This window comes from Taeniopygia guttata, chromosome 10 (assembly GCF_048771995.1).
Source record: "Taeniopygia guttata chromosome 10, bTaeGut7.mat, whole genome shotgun sequence".
In the NCBI taxonomy this organism is placed as follows: Eukaryota; Metazoa; Chordata; class Aves; order Passeriformes; family Estrildidae; genus Taeniopygia; species Taeniopygia guttata.
The window spans coordinates 6,757,682-6,776,205 of record NC_133035.1 but is presented as its reverse complement, the minus strand read 5'-3'; the positions used below and the strand labels follow the sequence as shown (position 1 = coordinate 6,776,205).

The window sequence follows — 18,524 nt, the reverse complement described above, 5'->3', positions numbered from 1 at the left end:
CTCCAGTATCTATGATGAAATTATCAAGATGGCAAATTCAGACCCTTCATAGTGGCATGTGGTGGGAAGACAACAATATAAATGTAAACAGGAGAGGTTCGGACTAGGTATAAAGAAAATGTTCTTTCCTCAGCAGCCAACAAGCACGAGAACAGGCTGTCCACCGAAGCTGGACGGACTCTATCCTTGGAGGTTTTCAAGAGCAGGCTGGGTAAAACCCTGAACAACTGCATTTGGCCTCATCAATCACTTCACTTGGAGCAGGAGGTTAGACAAGGGTTCTCTGGGATCCATTCTAAGCTGAATTATCCTACAGTCTTTTGACTCCCAGTTCATAGTTTTCTAAGCACCTATGGCATGCTTTCTCTCTGGCCTGATCCTTTGATGTGGGAACTACTTTATAATAAATAGGTCGATCTAGTTTCAGACTCCACCTTGCTTTTTACAATAGCGTGTGCATGGTGTAATCCTTTTATCCTTTACGTCTACCAAATCCTTAGTCCTGGAATGGTTTTCCTATACAACAGTATGGGATGTCACATGGATTTTAACTAAAATCAGAGGCAATCTGCTATTTCAGAGTGAGCTGGTGCTCTTCTCAGATTTCACTTACACTTTGTTTACCCAAGGTGGTCGTATGAAAGTCCAAGGAATGACACAAGCAGGGAACAAAAGTGAAGGCAGACACACCCTCTGTGGACTTTGTTTTTTCCAGTAATACTTTCTCTTAGCTGCCACGCCTCTGCTGTGCAGGCAGATGGATCTTATTTGCTGTGATATATGAAGTTTTACTGAAGCTGCATGTTAGCTCTCGTTTGAAAATGTAACATGGAAACTTTATAAACAAGACGAATATCTGTCATTGATTTTAATAATGTGTTCTGACAGGATTTGATATAGGCTCTGGAAAATCCCATGCTTTCAGTCATACTCTCGGCTCCTCTGCACCACCAGAAACTCCGAGTCACCGCCGTTCGTCACCACGGAACTTTCTGTCTGGAGGCCGGCGTTTGCGGGCGCGGGAGGCGCGGCACGGCCCCCGCTCCGTCCCCGCCGCTCGCCCCCCGTGCCGCAGGGAGCGCCGCTGTTTGCGGGGCCCTTCCCGTCCCTCGCTGCTTCCCCAGGATCGGGCACTGCCGCGGAATAGCTGCGAGGAGGGGGCGATGCGAAGGGCTCCCCCCGCCAGGGCGCAGCGCGTTCCCATGGTGACGGCGTCCTGGCAACCGCTCCCGCTCCCGCAGCCCGGCCTGCGGCGGCCGCCCCGCTCCCATCCCATCCCATCCCATCCCATCCGCTCCGCGCAGCCGGCCGGGAGGGCGGGCGGACGGAGCCCCGGCTGCGCACCGGCGGTCACGGCGCTCGGGAACGGCAGCGCGCCCGGAGCGGAGCGGGGCTCGGCCGGCGGCGGGGATGCGCGGGAGCGGCGGGCAGCCCTGCCCTGCCCTGAGCCAGCACCGGTGAGTGAGCGCGGAGGCTGTCCCGGCTCTGTCCCCCGTGTTGCATGGCCATAGAGTGCTGTCTGCACCGCGGCGTCCTGTCGGCTGTCGTACACCCGTGTCGCCGCAACCTTCGCCGCGCCCACCGGCGACCCCCGAACCGCGGGGCCTGGACCCCCCGTGGGGCCGATCCGCGGGCAGGGCAGGGCAGGGCAGGGCAGGGCAGGGCAGGGCAGGGCAGGGCAGATCGCTCCGCCGCGATCCCCCCGCTCACGGCGGCTCGGCACGGCCCGGCACCGGAGCCGATCGCACCTATTTCTCCAGAGGGCCCCCGGCGTGGCTCGGAGCCCCCGGCCTGGCTCGGAGCCCCCGGCCTGGCTCGGAGCCCCGGGCACGGTCACCGCGCTGCCGGGGGAGCCCGTCCGGCTGCCACCGCACCGCGCGTGTTCACGAGTGGCACAGCCGCGCCCAGGGGCTCGGCACGGCTCTGGCTCTCCCGGGATGCCGAGCTCTGACCCATCCCTTTGCTGAGCTGCAGCACAGGCACTTTCTCGCTTACTCCGAAGCGTTGCCCCAACGCACTTCAGAGTAACACTGGGAAGCATCTGGCGGCTCCCGGGGTGGTGCCGTCACACGCTCCCTGTGCAGCAACCAAAGCGGTTTCTATTTTAAGAAGGAAAGAGTGATTAAAGTGTTTGCCGAGGCAGGTATTTCAGTCTGCCTTTGATTCCCGTGTGACTTGTGGCAAGTCACATAGTCCGCCTCGTGCTTCACTTCCCTACCAGCAATAGAAGGAAATTGTATTTTCAGAGATAATAACCCTTCCTACCTCACAGGCATATTGTGAGAGTGAATGTGAAAAACACTCCGAGGTGCGCAGACATTACAGCATTAGTTGTAGATTATCATGGAAGATGGGAAACTGAACACTACAGGTATGATTATCATTCAAAACAGGAGAAATGGAGATTCCACAGAAGATAAACATGCAAGGCAGTCTGAGAAGTTGGGAAGGGATACCACAGCACAAATGGCAAGGAGTGAACTGCACATTGCTAGAAGTATCTCTTCATCACATCCCCAAGATTTTACACATCTTATATGAGTGATTTAAAGAAACACTATGGAAGCACTGCACATTTGTATGGAAAACTTGCCTTAAGTATCAAGTGAACTGCTATTTCTGGTAATCAGGCATATAATTTCCAAATAGGAAAAAACTTATATCTTGTCCATGTGACAAGTATATTTGGAACATTCAGTAACTTAAATTACTCAACCCAAATTTACTGGATTACTACACCATGACTTAAATTGCTTATAGAAGTATCAAGCAGAAAACAACATTATTTAAAAAATAAAATCAAGCACCTGTAACCAGTATTTTAACTGGTATCTTACTTGACCCCAGTTTACTGCCATTGAATGAGCCACATGGAATTATACTCCTCTTATAGAACATCTTATGGTTTCTATTTACTAGTGTAAGTTGGCATTACACTCATAGAGAAGGATTTGCCATTAGTTATGACACCTATTTGTTAATTGCAAATATCTCCAAACTGCAGCAAAGTTTTGTACAACTGACAAAGTCTTAGACCTTTTCTGGCTCTTTGGATCAGATCAAGAAATCAGATATCTGATGAGATGCTTCACTGCATACTGAGCAAAGAGAAATGAATGAGAAGTTCATTTGTGTAACTTCTGTTTCATATCCACACTTACTCCAGATATTAGCATTTAGCTGCATTTCTTATGGTAGACTGACAGAAAGAGTTAAGACTTCATACAAACCTATGCTTAGCTTGCTGCAAACATTATTTTCCAACTGATAATAAATGGGTACTGAAGGCTGTGAGACTAAAGCACTGTTTGGCTGTTTTTTTTAAGGTGTATTTCACTAAATTTCACTAAGATGCTGCTACATGTATAGAATTAAATATTTGCTCTTTGTTTTTCTAGGTAGGATCCAGTGCTTTGCTGCTGCGTGCGCATAGCTCTTCCCAAATCAGTGGGATAATTCCTGTGTTTACAGCTACATTGTGCTTAAAAGTTTCAATGCATCAAGATGGTTAAAATGTGTTAAGGCCCAGAGGTCTCAGGCCCACTGAGAACTGGGTGCCTGGTGGCGTGACCTGCTGCAGTCTGGTGGTGTGACCAGGAGGGACCCCTTGCAGAGTGCTGGCATTCCTTAAAAATCCAACAGCTGGGAAATGATGAGTGTGAGGAGCAGACTGCAGAACTGGACATTCAGTGTCTGCGCAGGACTTTGAATGCAGAAGTCACCACAATGACCTCCAGCTCTCATACTGTGCTTTTTGCTTATAGCCATGTAAGAACCTAAACAAGGAGGTAGGTACGGTTATCTCTCTTACATATAGGGAAACTGAGTCATTACTCACAGAAATAACTTGTCCAAAGTCAACAGGATCAGAGACTGAGCAAGGAATTCAATTCAGACCTCCTGAATTCCTGTCTGGTGTCCCTGCTGCTCAACAACCCAGCTTCTCTCAAAACTGTTTTTTTTTCTAATTTGTAGTTTCTGAAGCATTGTGCTATAAATAGGACACACACACTGTGACAATGCTTGCTCTCTGCTTTCAGGCAGTGCTTTCATACATTTCTAAAGCACAAACATGCATTGCATTTTGAGATCTCAGAGGGTAGCCCTATTGCTTCTCACTATCGATATTTGACTATTGTATTTCCATAACCCTTTCTCACATTGCACAGGATTTCATCAGCAATTATAAGCTTCTTTTCATACATCTGCCTTTATTTTGTAGTGAGGATTTTAGGTTCCCAAGGAGATCAGGCTCAGGCCATACTACTGTTTTTTGTTTTATGCAGAGGAGATTAGTTCGATTTGATTGAGGCTAATATATTTTTCATTAATTTCTGTCAGTGGACAAATCTGCTGAGCCAGGTACTGGTCTCAGTAAGACACTAAAATCTCTTTCTGAAGCTATTTAATAGACCTACTCTGCTGCAATGTCTTTCACAGTCTGGCTGGCTATGTCTAAAAATTAAAACCAGAATTTATATTCTTAACAGAGAAGAATTTACTTACAACATAAAGTGTGGTTATTTAGATATGAAGACAAATTAATGTAAGACTCAATTTTGACAAACTATGCTGATGTCACACATTTTATTTAGGTTTCTGACTGCTAATGCTTTTATGAGTAAAATATCTTGCCCCTAATAATCTGCTGTCATGAAACACTTGTATTTGATTCTCCAGTCAATATTTTCTTAAGTTTTATGATCATCCTGTAGGCCTTTCTTTATTATTGATTGATTAATGGTGTCAAAGACCAGTAGAAAATTAGAGACAATAACTTTGTTTACCTCTGCCCTGCCAAAATAATTCTGTGGGTCAACAGCAGATTTCAGTTTCAAGGCTGTCAACCTTGTCTTTTCAAGAGTATAATTTTCACTATAAAAAGCTTCTTAGCAGTTTTTAGTCTTCATTTGTTTGTATTAATTTTTGTTTGCATTTATTGCATTAGCAATATTTGGATGCCAAGATCACCAGTGTCAGCATAATATTACACTTAACTTAAAGGTGCACTGAAAGCAAAAGCTTTAAGTCATTTCAGTACCAGATATAAGCTATTCAATAATTCAATTTGTACTTTTTCAACAGACATAAATTATTGACCAGAGAATGGCCCACCGAAGCCCAATCTTCCCAACTCTTGCCCCTTCTGAAAGGTACAGTTTGGAATAAAAAACCAAAAATCTTCATAATGCAGAGTATTATGTATTTCTTAATTCCCTATATACAGTAATGCTGTGACCTGGGACTTTAGCATTAGTGTACAATGCAAAGTGAAATACCATAAACATTCAAATCATAGCCCAAATCACAAGCCCTTACAAAGCTTTTACTTAGCCATTTCCCAAAGAAATTCAATAGCTTAAATCTCATTGACTAGAAGTCCAAGAGCACTCTAGCCAGTGTTCATATAGCATGGAATGAGTTGTGAAAACACAGAGCCAAAAGTGACCTTTGTTGGAATCCTCTTACATCTCTATCAATAAGTCCTCTCTTTCAGCCTGGGTGGAGAAACTACTGTATATTCTTCCAGGGCAAGGCCCTGGGGATTTCCCTGAAGGGTTCAAAGGATTCCACAGCCATGGTCAAACTGAACTGCTAGTTTGGCTCATTAACAGGAAACAACATGAGAATACAAAGTAAATAAGAGTCCCTAGGAAAAAGATCTCCTTTTCTGAAGTGGGGTTGAACTTTTATCCTCCACTTATGCTTCTGAAAATGTTGTTATTCTTTACAGAACATAATAGCAGAAAAAGATTGCATGCATTACCAGCCTCATTTTATTACTTTCAGCACCCATGAGCTCCACTGCTTTCTATGGGAGCTATACAATGCAGAGCACTCTTTAAAAATCTAGATAATTATTGAAGGTACCCAAATGTAAGCTAAACTGGGATGAAATTTAACTTCTAAGCCTGTGAGAAGCTTGTCATAAATTTGGTCTCACCTCAGTTTCCATGCCCACATATGCTCCTGTCCAGTCTGCAGGGGAACAAGCTTCTGTATGGTATTACAGGCTAGCTATAGTGACAGAAAAGGGATTGACACAAGCTACTCCTTTTTAATTCTGATCTGTTTTCATTTAATTTACAATACCCACCTTCAGCTGTTACAGTTTTGATTAAGCCTGAAAACTGTAAAGACAAATAACATTACTTTTGAAACTCAGTAGAAGGGTTTGAATTTGGACTCTTAATCAAATTATAGTTCCGATTTGTAACTACTTTTATTATGCTAATGTCTTTTCCTTAAGATCCCATGCTTTCGTAAGCTTCCTTAAAGACCATGAAAAAAAGCCTGACCCGCCTTTGTACAGGACACACGGCAGCCAGCACAGCACCCACTTATTTGTGGGTAGCAGTGGGCACTCTCTCTGGGTGTATTTTGGGGCTTCTCCCCAGCACTGCCCTACCAGACAGTGTCACACTGTCTCCAGTGCAAAGGCATCGCAGAGTTTTGTGTGAGAACTTAACACGATGTGGCTGTTCCCCCCCTCCAGACGGGTCCGAAACATCCCTCTGCACAGCCAGGCGCTGACAGCGGTCCCGCTGGCATCGGCCAGCCTGGTGGATCAGCTGGAGGACAGAATCCTGAGCCATGAGAAAACAACAGCGGCCCTTGTGGAACACGCTTTTCGCATTAAGGAGGACATTGTTTCCACGCTGCACAGAATGCAGAACAAAGGCGGGGGTGACCGGCTAGCGAGGCAACTCCTGGAGGAGCACATCCGAAACATTACTGCGATAGTGAGGCAGCTCAATCGGGACATCGAGGTATGGCAAGAATGCTGACAGCACTAATGCCATCTCAGCTACTCATTGCCGCTAATTTCCTGAAAAAGTTTATCACGGGATACGTAAAGGTCAGACAAGGTCTGAAGATCCTGTAAGCTTATAAATTGTTTTTACAACTTGAAAAAGTGTTTGCAAATTACATAATTCTTTCGGTGGCTATGAAAATAGCACAGGATATTAGCATATAAACACAGGAGCCTTTGTGGTTCTAATAAGCTTGCTTTCAAAAGCTGCACTGGAAAATCCTGAAAAAATTAATTAATGTGACACTAATACCCAGCTCAACTTCAGTCCAAAGGCTGTGCTGTATAAACACTAGGAAATGCCTTTGCTCTATAATAAACTTTCTTTCCCTTCCGACTCACTGACGACATGAATTAACCAAACCCAAGTGCTCATTTTTGTGACCTAATTCTAGGCAGACACATGACTTCATGTCTGACCTCTGCTGCAGTGAACAACAGGGGTGTGGTGGGGAAAATGAAAGGAGAAAAAAAAAATTTAAGTCTCCATTTCACTGTCAAGTTATGCTTTATATATATTACGATAGTTGTGTGCAGATTGGACTCCAATAATAAGAAATAATAGAATACCTAAAAGATATCTGGTTTAGTACATTACAAGACAAAGCTTTGAAAAAAGCAATAATAAAATGGTATCTGAGGATACTGAGTTACTGAAAAATAATGAGTGACATTTAAAGTGTACATTAAATGTGACATACTGGGGTTTTATTTGCATATGAATGTTCTGTAGATGCTGCAGGAACAGATTCGTGTCAGAGACAATCTCAGCTATGGAACAAATTCTACCCTGAAGAGTCTTGAAATGCGGCAGCTTTCTGGCCTAGGAGATCTTCGGGGAAGAGTTGCAAGGTAAAAGTCCCCATGGGAACTGTGTTTTGGGGGCTAGCTAATCTTTTTTTAATCCCAAAGTATTAATGATAATGGGTTGAATTCAACTTTGGCAAAATCCCAAGGATAATTTTGCTCTGCGTTTTCAAGAAAATGAATAATAACACTTTGCCTTCCAGTATTACATATTAAAATGGACAACATCACCCTTAATTCCTAAGATTCCTGAAATTAGTTCTAAATAAATTATTTAAATTCCCTGGGAAACTGGATTTGGTTCAGCTTTTTAAAAGTGCTGTGGTTAGACTCGTGTCTTTGAAACACGTTAATTAGCACAATTATAAAGGCAGCACGGAACAATCTGCACTTGTGAAGAACAAAACAGTTGCACATTTTTGCATATATTTTAGAAGTAAAAATCTGCACATTCAGTTAGTGGTTAGCCATATTAAATCCCACATGGGCTACATGACACATAAGGAACAGAAAACTGTACAGTGACAGAGGTTTCACAGGCTGCCCGAAGCTCCTGCTTACAATTCTGCAGCCACACAGACTTCAGCTGTGCCATCAATGACACATTTACAAACCCCAGCACAACATTTGCTTAAGTGACTGTAAAGCTGAACACAAAAGACAGAGGATGTGTACAGCTACAGGAAAAGGACATAACCTGTCCTACAGCTGCTTGGGTAATAACTTCAGTGGATTTATGCTTGCCCATTTTGTAGAAAATAATTTAGAGGTTTCAAAAAAAATTAAATAGTTATTAAGTTATGCACTATTCTTTAGCAAACACAAATGAACTAGTTTATTTTTTTCAAATCAAAAAATTGATGGAAAAACCTATAGAGATATACACATACACATAGATATCCTGCTGAGAAGTCCCCCCAAAATGTACATGCTTAGATCTTCCTGCTTCTTTCTATAAAAATACTTTGAGCTCATACTACATCCTGAGAGGGGTTCTATGTGGAGCAGCACTGTTACTGACACCTTGGGAAGCGAAATGTGGTGCCTTTGTCCTGAGTCAGGGAACTCAAGAGAAGAAACTTGTGCTGGCATGAGCGTCACTGCGGGGCCCTGTCCTGGCCCGAGCACTCGGTGGGAGGGTGGGGATGGGCACAGGCTGTGCCAGAGCTTCTTCCTTTATTTCCTTAGGGCACCACCCTTGTGCTGTGACTGGGTTGCAATTTATCTGCAAATTGAATGAGATTATACCCATGTGCCTTACGTCAGACTGTGTGATGAATGCAGGTTATTTGTATTCATTCCTGTAAGATAATCAGTTTATTGCCCTTTAACTGCTACCTTCCATACTGCATTCTATGCTTCTATTCAGCATGTTCTCTTAAAAGAAAAAATCCCTGAATGAGGAAAAAAAAATGGTCCATGAGAGAAAGCCATTTGCCTTTATTTACAAACATATTCTACTTTGAAATTAGTGTTCCAGTGAATAATGCTTGTAGCACTAACTGGAGATTATGGTCAAGACAGTGGTTTGTTTTGCCTTTGGCACAATACAGAGACTTTCCCTGAGATGAACACCTTCTGATTGCTTTAGCAAATGTTCCTTATATAAAATACACTTTACTCATTCAATGTAATTTTACCTCTAGTGTTGCTAGCTTTCAGATGAGTTCAGAGTGAAACATGAGAAACACGATCAAGGTAGTGTGGGTTACCAACTTCCTGTGCGACAGCTTTCAGCCACAGCAAAGGTACACTGAAAGGCTCAGGCTGCAGTAGCTCTGAGTGCTGTGTTTGCTCCAGGCTGGCAGCATGCAGAAGGACAGTGGGAATCAGTTTAGACAGTAAATCCCAAAGCATGAGCCCTTTGTCATCTCATAACTTTAGTGTCCATCTTAGGATTCCAGTCAAATTTCAGTTCCAGTAATTTCATGCATACTAAACATCCTATTCAAGTTCCATATTGGAGAGAGGGGTGTTTATTTCCTAACACCAACTGTTCTGTAACATGTCAATATATCATAAAACAACTGTCTCATTATTTCTCGAGGGCTAGTGCTGTTAATGATGGGAACAAGGGATCCCTATAAGCACATGCATTTCTGGAGCACAGCCCCAAACCACACTCCCCGCTGCTCTGCAGGAGTGACATTCCAACATACCTCACTCACATCACAGAATCAACTAATATTGCTATCAGAAGGTGACAGACTACACATTACAGCTCATGTCTCTGGATCTTTTCTCAATAAGCACAGTTTACTGGTGAATTTGTAAAGCATTATCACAGCCCTGAATTATTGTTAAAAATCACCATTATTATTAACTTAGAGAAAAAAATATTATCTCTATAAATTTTAGCAATGCATTAGCAGAAAATTAGATCGATGCCAGTAGATCATATTCTCCAGCCTCCTGTCTCCTATGTTGTCAATTTTATATTATACACATTTACCAATTCTTTTTCTAGTAATAACAGATCATAAAATTCATTAGTGCCTTATCATTTATTTAGAGAATTACTTGTGGATAATGAGCATTTGTATGGAAAGTTTAAATCCAGCAGCCTGGTTGGAATGATAGCAATAGCTCTTCATAAAAGCTTCCTGAGAGCTGAAACATCCGGAGATATGGCAACTATGCGTGTTCAAATTGGACCTACTTTGCATATATGGATGAATTTTTTATCTACATTATAGAACTGATTCATTTCAGACAACCTGGACTCATTACACGTAGGCAGATTTTCCTGCTGCACAGATTATGAGTCTGATGCTGCACCACGTTGACAATCTCCCCAGGAGCAGTAAATGTGCCCATGCTGTGTGGGAGGTGGCACCAGGAGGGCAGCTCTGGGCTCCCTGCCCCAGGCCAGCACAATCCACCCGCTCTGCTGCTCTTGCCCAGTGCCCCCGTGGGCATTGCAACTTGCTTTTCACTACCTGTTCTCCAGCTACTTGTTTTTCACTGAAACACTGGCATTTTAATTAGAACATCTCCTGTTGTAATAAACCAGGAACATTAAAAACTCTCTCTATACCATTACAGCATATGCATATAGCAGCCAGCTGCAGAGTACTGGCAGTTCTCATTTTATCTATCCCACAGATACTGAATGAAGCAACTACTTGTCTTTTGATTTCCTTGATGCTGAACACTAATATTTTCTTCCAGGTCAAAACCAATCGTGTTTGTGAGTGTATACAATAGATATAGAAGATAAACCAAAATAATCTGATCTATGCATACCAGGCAGACATTAAATTCACATAGTCAGAATATTAATGTTTCAGTTACCATGGAACTACATGAACCCTTTGACCACATAACTGAATTCCATGAAGAAGAGAAATGCTCTGTGATTAAACCCACAACACTAATTTACTTCAAAAACATTCACAGGTGCTTGCTGATTTATTTTGCGTCAGTAGTTTCAAAGCTGTTGCTTTTTATATTTTCTAACCTCAGAGAAACAAAACTAACCATTTTTTGAAACCACAACCTTTTGGTGACTAGATGCAAGATGATTCCATTCCTCTGATTCTCTCTGATTGTAACGACATGGAGAGATTTGGCTTCTCTCATTTTTCTAAAGAAACTGCCTGATTGTGAGCCCTACAAGCTTTTCACTGCTATGTAAACCCTAGCCAGACTCCCTGCAGATATTACTAACAGGTCTCACAATGCTGAACTGTTACACTAGAAATTAATTTCCTCAAGTTTTATAATGCCTATTTTACATTACTAATTATTTTCGTATTGAAACTGTATCACAGTAATAAGCCAATGCTCCTTTTGTCATTTTAGCTGCGACTTTCCCTTCATGTTTAATGATAATGGCAATTCTTGTAACTGAGGTAATGAAAATGCATGTTGGAATGAAAGCCGAACTGAAATGTGACTAAAAAGATGACAAAGTGTGTCACTGGTTTAGATAATGACTTAACATGCCTCAGCTTGTTTCATTTTAGTGCCTTTTTCTCCCTAAAGTTGTAACTGCTGTCTGCTCCCCATCAGTTTCCTAGATCAAATTTGGTAACACTGATGATTACATATTTCCCTTAGCAAAAAAAACCAAACCAAAACAACCCCCCCCCCAAAAAAAACAAACCAAAACATGAGTCATACTTCACAGAGGTCTTACTCCTGAAATCACAGTACTCATATTTTTACAGCTCAGTTAATGCCCTTAATGCATTACTGTAGATGAAATCCACCTGATCAAATTATTTTTAAAATCTGGCAGAAAACACACATGTTTTATTTACCCTGAAAATGTTACAGCATCAAGAAGTGCTCCAATGTGACAAAAGGTAACAATAATTATTATGTACCAGGACTTCATTTTACAGCCTTTTCTGAGACAAAATTGCCATTGCTTTCAATGACAATTTATTTATTCACCTAAATAAAGACTAAGAACCATAAAATTTGCCCCACATTGTTAACTACACATTTCAGCTGTGTATTACTATTTCACAAATAAAAATACAAAGCTACAATAATGAAAAAAATGGTCCTCAGTTATTTAGGCTACTAATCATGTAGGGGAATGCATACACACCTTATCAGATATCTTCTGGAGTATTACAAAAAGACACAGAAATGAAATTCTGCATCTTTGCATTTCTGATGTGATTTCCCTGAGTGATAATACAGCCTACCCATATCATGTCACTGCCAGGAACAATGGAATTTGTTTATCAGACTGCTTGACCTTCCGGTCTCTTTGGGAGCACTTTGCTGAACACTATGAGATGTATTACCATTCTTGCAGTCTCAAAGACATTGCTTCCCTAGCCAGCCAGGAATTCCACAGGAATGGGCAGTGTGAAATGGGTAATTTTAAAACCCTAGACCTTATATTCTATTTGGCTGTTGCTTTGTTTTTTTTTATCTATTCAAACAGGTGTGATGCTGGGTTAGCCAGGCTGTCTGCAGAGCATAAAATTACATATGAAAGACTTCAGAGTCTAAGTAAAGATCAACACACCTCCAAGCTGATCTTAGAATCTAAAATCAAAGAGGCAGAAATACAGGTATGGTATTTAGACCACGGCAATTCCTGTACAGGTAAGAGTTCTAGTCTAATTCACACAGTCTCCAATACTGTTAATTATTATCCTGGGAGGTCACAGATTTACAAATGGAGAGGTGTATCTGCTCACAGTCTTTATTACATTGACCATTGGAACCTAGATGCATTACTGTGGTGCCCTAACTGGAAAAGGTCCTTAATTTCTTCCTGCAGCACCTGTGTAGAAAGGATTAGTTTGTAAAGGCACCTGCCCAACAAAACTACAACAGTGCAAGCCTTTGTATCTCTTGCTGTATGTTTTGGCCTTCCCAGATGATCCTATGTGTATTTGAACGCAATTTTTGAAGGTCTGCAAAACAAAACTGGCTTTGGGTTCTGTGAATCCATCAATCTGTCTCTCAGGTTTCTCTTCCATTGGGTTTGAGAATGGAAGTGAGCACTAGATACAAGCAGAGACTTGGAGATATGAAGAATCCTTTTCCTTAATGTCACATCTCAAGGCCTTCCCAATTTCTTGGTCAACAAAAGTATTTTACATCTTCATTTTGCGGTGGGTAAAAAAAAGGCTAAAATTCACTTTGCCTTTCTCAGAAGCCTCAGTGTAGTATATTAGCATGCCAGGAGCATGTTGCCATGCATCTCGTAGTGAACCAGAACAATATGCTTTGAGAAAGTGGGATGGTTGTTTTGGTGACAAATATTCTTTTGTAGTTAAACCCAGCACTTCTATCGCTGCAGTGGCCCTTACACACAAAGTGATGGAGCACATCCCTCAGTACTGGTGGAGTGCTTTGGCATTTGTTTATTCTGATTATGTGGCAACTTGGAGATGTATGGATCATGCAAATTCAGCTGTCTAAAGGGGGGATCAGGCAGAGATTTTCAAAGTGAAACTATTCACATTACTCAGGGCAAAAAAATTTACAGTTTTCAAAATGCTGATACTTCCATATTGAGAGATAGTATGATAGTCATGATAAAGCAAAATATGCAAATTTAATAATTTTTCAAATGTTAGCAAAAGTGAGTTCTCTGTTAGACCTCCTCTACTGTTAAGAAAATGCCCCAAATGAAACTGCTGAAATGCTGTTGAAAAGAGTGAATTCTGAATTTTGTTTCAGATTTCTCATCTGCTGAGCAGAGTAGAGCAATCGATAATGCAACAAGAAGCAAAGCTGAAGATTGCCTACAAAGAGAGCAACCAACAGCTGCAAGTTCTGGACACAAAGTAAGTGCTTGGGAAGCCTTGCTGCTGCCGTGTACCTTGGGAGTAGGGCCTCTATTTTCCCATTATGGCCTCAGTTTTCCCAGTCTGACCTCAGTTTTCCCAGTCTGACTGGTATAATCTTCAGGCCTATAAAAGCAAGAACCTCTATGAATATGTGTGTTTGCTGCACAGATATTACAAAAGCTGTCTGTCAAGAGGTCAAGAGGAACTTGCTTTCACCAAGAATTCTGCCCTGATGTGGTTAGGCAGTTTTGAAATGTTAAGTTCCTGGTTAAGTACTCAGGCAGAACTTGTATTAAAGAACACAACTAAGGGTTTTTGTCAGAGTGGCTGGTGCCTTTCTGTAAGAACTGTCTGAAGCAATGAATGCTGGAGGTGGCTATCCAGAGCAGGGGAAAAAGTTCAACTGAAGCAAGGAGGAAGCAAGGCACAGCACTCACAGAGTGCTACTGCTTTAAGCTGGCTTCAAACATGAATATAACTGAAATACCTACATTATTAGTGATTAGATACTCTGTATTACCAGATATTACATGGGGTCCTTATATTCAATTCAAATGTTAACTCCTGTCCAGGCATTTCACTCAGTAGCAATCCTGGTATAAGCCATCCACATCCTCATTTCTTACTACTTATCACCATCCTCATGCAAAGCAGGTTTCACATATTCACTGGAGAAAAGAAACAGCTTCAGTGGCACAATTGGCTGGTGTAAAGTTGAGGTGGGTATAGGCAATGTAAGTGGAGCTACAGGAACCAGCATTGTCACCAGAATAAGAGGCGACCAAATCTTTTCTCAGATTTGATACATATGGACATAAAGTTTATAATCTGGATGGATGACCATATTCTGTTTTCAATGTCACAAACAATTTTCATCTACTGTGATTCAAATTTTGTAATGTGTTTCATATAAATTTGCTGTGAACTTTTACCTTTATTTTCTAAACCAATGTTACCATATCCAGTCTAATATACTTAAAATTCAAGGCTCACCTTAATATGGTATGAAGAATGTATTAAAATGCCATTCTGTGTTTTTACGAACACATTCATAAAAAAGTCACTGTTGAATGACCAGTTCTTCTCTTTTGTTTCTGCTAATTTCTGTTGTGCTCCTAGATTAAAAGATGCTGTTGAGGAGCTCAGCAATCAGATTTTGTCTGCACGGAGCTGGCTGGAACAGGAACATGGAAGAACTGAAAAGGAGCTTGTGCAAAAAATTGATCAACTCTCACTGACTTTTAAGGAAAGCACTGTAAGTTTCATTCAAATGTCCTGTAATACTTCTCGGGAAGCATTGAAGAGCATTATTAATAACTAAGATGACGTGATATTATTTGAGTAAGATTTTCAGATAGCCTCAGAATATGCCAAAGTCTCTTCATCGATATCAAGTGTAATACCTACAACCTGAGAATCTTTACATGAATCTGGTCACCGCTAAATAGATCAGTATCTTAACCTACACTAATCAAGTAATTTGAAATGATCTTATGAAAAATTGTAATTCCTTACATTTTGAATTCCAGCTAAAAGATGATAAATCAGTATCTATTTAATATTTTTAAAAAGGTCATTGTTATTCCACATGCAGAGTAAATCATTAAAATTCTGTTTCCTGGCTCCAGGAGATGAGTGAGAGAGGTATTGAGATGAAATTCAACCAAATGGCAGAGAAAATTGAGAGAATAGAAGAAATGCAGAAGATAACCATGGAGGCACATGAATCAAAACAGACTGAAGAAAAGATAAATATTCGCATTGTCAAACTTCAGAATGAGATAAATGAAGATATAAAAGAAATGAAAGCTGAAGTTAATGCTGGTAGGACCATAGTTATCCAGTTCTTTACTCTGAATTGTGGTGACAGTGATCCACTCACAGTAATATGCAAAATGTCTTTGCTTGTATCAAACTAGTTTAAATACTTTTGGGGCAGATGTAATGGCTATACCTGTGGCATTAAGAAGGATTTTCACTAAGTGCAAAAAGCAGAGCAATAAGGGGTGACAAGTTTAGAAGTGCTCTCTCCAGAGCAGACACAGCCATAGCTGGGCTGCCATCAGGACAGAACACAGTTACACCTCATTTTCCTTCAGAACTTTTGCTGTGTTCCTAGAGCAAAGCAGGGCATTATGGAAGTGCATTCTGATAGCAATGATGTGACACTCTTGTTCCTCATGATGAACTAATGTAATTCTCACCTGCAATTAGGGTTTGCAGCTATCTATGAGAGCATTGGGTCTCTACGGCAAGTTCTAGAAGCAAAAATGAAGCTGGACAGAGATGAACTCCAGAAGCAGATCCACCAAATGAAGCAGGAGGTTCCAGGATGGGGAGAAGCTGGACCATGACTGCAGGATTTTGTCTGAGAGATTAGTGTTACCTGGCTAACTAGGCAGACTCTAGTGTTGTTCCAGTCTGTAATGGCAATTACCTGCATGTACCAAATGACATGCTGCTGCTGCTGCTGCTGCTGCCGCTGCTGCTGCTGCACAGGTGCTTGCTCACAGCAGTAAATACAAGCTGTTCTTGGGTGACTGGCAGTGAGCCTGTGGAGCTGAGGTGCTGCTTTGCCACTGCACCACTCCAGTTGCTGTTAGGAAATTTAGCACTGTGTAAAACTGGAGTAATACATTGGTGAAGCTGGCACCTAGTTTGCTAAAGGCATTCTAGTTTTGCAGGCTTGATCAGGCAGCTATATGCTTTTATATGCACCTGCACCCCTCCACCTTAAAAAAAAAAAAAAAAAAAAAAGACAAGTTGCTATCATTTGCTTCATATGAATTTGGCAAGGTTCTCCACCTTGATACAAATTACTTAGTTGAAATCAATGGACATTTTTACAGTGACTTTCTCTACTATCGACTTCCTGGGAAGACAGAATTGGCACTAAACAGACCAATCTTCAAAATCAAGACAACATCAGAAAATCTTTGTTTAGGTTTGCAAATATCCTGTGTGTGAAAACTAGGTGGTGTTATATAATGTAGTTGTAGACTTAGATGATTCATAAACAATATAAGAAACAACTTACATGGTCTTAAGTATTGTAACCTTTTAAAATTAATAACCAAGGGGAGTTAACACAAAGTAAAAGATGTATATAGGGTATTTTTTACTAGGCATGTGTTCCTATGACTTGCTTCATTATATTGATAAAAATTTAGAATGGTTTGAAGACTAAAGAGAAGGGGATAATCTAACCTAGTCTGGAGATTTTAATGTACTAATGTAAAATAAAATGCAGTTTATGATCTCCTTAGAAATTTTCATTGAAGTAAAAAAATTGATTCATCATATTTAAGTAGACTTTAATAATTTAGCAGACTCAAATTTCTATTTGCATTCACATTATTTCCAGATAATAATTTTCCATTCCCAGATGAGATTACATATGAAAATCAGCACTCATGTGGCATATTATCTAGATAGGAAAAAAATATATGTTGTTTTTACTTCCTCATTCATGGCATGATATATTGCTCCCCATGTTTGTAAGCCATGCAGGGCTAAACCCTCATGAAAAAATAAAAGACTTTATCCAGAATCCTATTGATTTATACTATTAACAGTAATTAGTATACAAAAATAATATTAATTCACAGAATTTACAGTATTGTTAACCTAAATAAATTAATAGGATGTCTCTACACTGCCCTTAATTGACCTTTCATTCAGCTAGTATTGGAAAAATATCTTTTTAGTCAGAAAATCAGTAGCAAATATCACTTCCATAAAAGACATTCTGGTCGACAGAGTCACCATATATAAAACAAAGAATTTTGAAAACTGCTTCAAGAACTTAGAGTCATTAACTTCAGTAAGTCAGTGTAGAGTGTAAAAATCATGTAAATTCATCTTTACAGGATTAACACCTAAATTTATATTCACCTCCTCAATAGCTGAAAGTCATTGCAGTCTCAAAGACACATTAGGCATTTGCAGCTCTGGCTCCCAATACTCCCTGATACAAACCAGGAATACCAGAGGCAGCTTTGTTATCATCCATGTCCTGTGAAATATATTTACAATGGCAGCTAAGGGGAATGCCCAGTTCCCTAAAGACAGACAATTAAATGCTTGTAGATATTTCTCAGGAATTGTCTTCAAAATTCAATCTTACTTCCTGTATGTATTCCTATTTATACTTAAATATTTTGCCATGTGCTGTAGAAAAACTACCACTGGTATTTTATTAAAAAAGAAGAAAAAAAAAAAAAGAAAATAACAGAGAAAGAAAAAAAAAGAGACAGACTAAAACCAGAATAATTTTTAAATTCTGTAATTGAAAGTCTGTACCCAAGAAAATCTGGTATGATATGAAGAGCATACAAGGAATCAGAAACATTTATATAGGACTTTATTGAATTGTTTCTCTTGTAAAAATCTTGTGTGATTGATCCAGATATAAAACAACACATGAAACCCTATCCAATTTTACTTTTTCTGCCTTAAAAATGTTTTTTTCCTAAATCTCAGCTAAAGCAAATAAGTAAAAGCCCAAATAAAATGATACTCGACCTACTGCCAAGCAGTGTCTTCAAACTCTGAAGTGCCAAGTGCAGGGAGGCCTAGGTCAGCCATGAGGTGTGGGCATTGTCTGCCAGGGAGTGCTCACATGTGATAAGGGAGTC

At 40.6% G+C, this 18,524-nt stretch overlaps 2 protein-coding genes across 3 annotated transcripts; one reads left to right on the top strand and one right to left on the bottom strand.

Annotated features, from left to right (window-relative positions):
* Positions 1-857: 857 nt before the first annotated feature.
* On the bottom strand, positions 858-2,178 carry LOC100223567 (uncharacterized). Its single transcript, XM_030281040.4, has one exon. The coding sequence runs from the start codon at positions 2,039-2,041 to the stop codon at positions 965-967; it is 1,077 nt and encodes a 358-aa protein (XP_030136900.4). The 5' UTR covers positions 2,042-2,178; the 3' UTR covers positions 858-964.
* Positions 1,318-17,653, top strand: FAM81A (family with sequence similarity 81 member A). 2 transcript variants are annotated; one of them, XM_002195179.7, is made up of 10 exons: positions 1,319-1,457; positions 3,399-3,788; positions 5,086-5,153; positions 6,497-6,770; positions 7,548-7,666; positions 12,528-12,657; positions 13,778-13,884; positions 15,007-15,142; positions 15,516-15,711; positions 16,102-17,653. In XM_002195179.7, exons 3-10 carry the CDS (start codon positions 5,107-5,109, stop codon positions 16,239-16,241), a joined length of 1,149 nt encoding a protein of 382 aa, XP_002195215.1. In that variant the 5' UTR covers positions 1,319-1,457; positions 3,399-3,788; positions 5,086-5,106; the 3' UTR covers positions 16,242-17,653. The 2 variants fall into 2 exon arrangements, with proteins under 2 accessions (XP_012434011.1, XP_002195215.1); XM_012578557.5 differs by lacking the exon at positions 3,399-3,788 and having other exon boundaries at positions 1,318-1,457; positions 16,102-17,147.
* Positions 17,654-18,524: the final 871 nt, after the last annotated feature.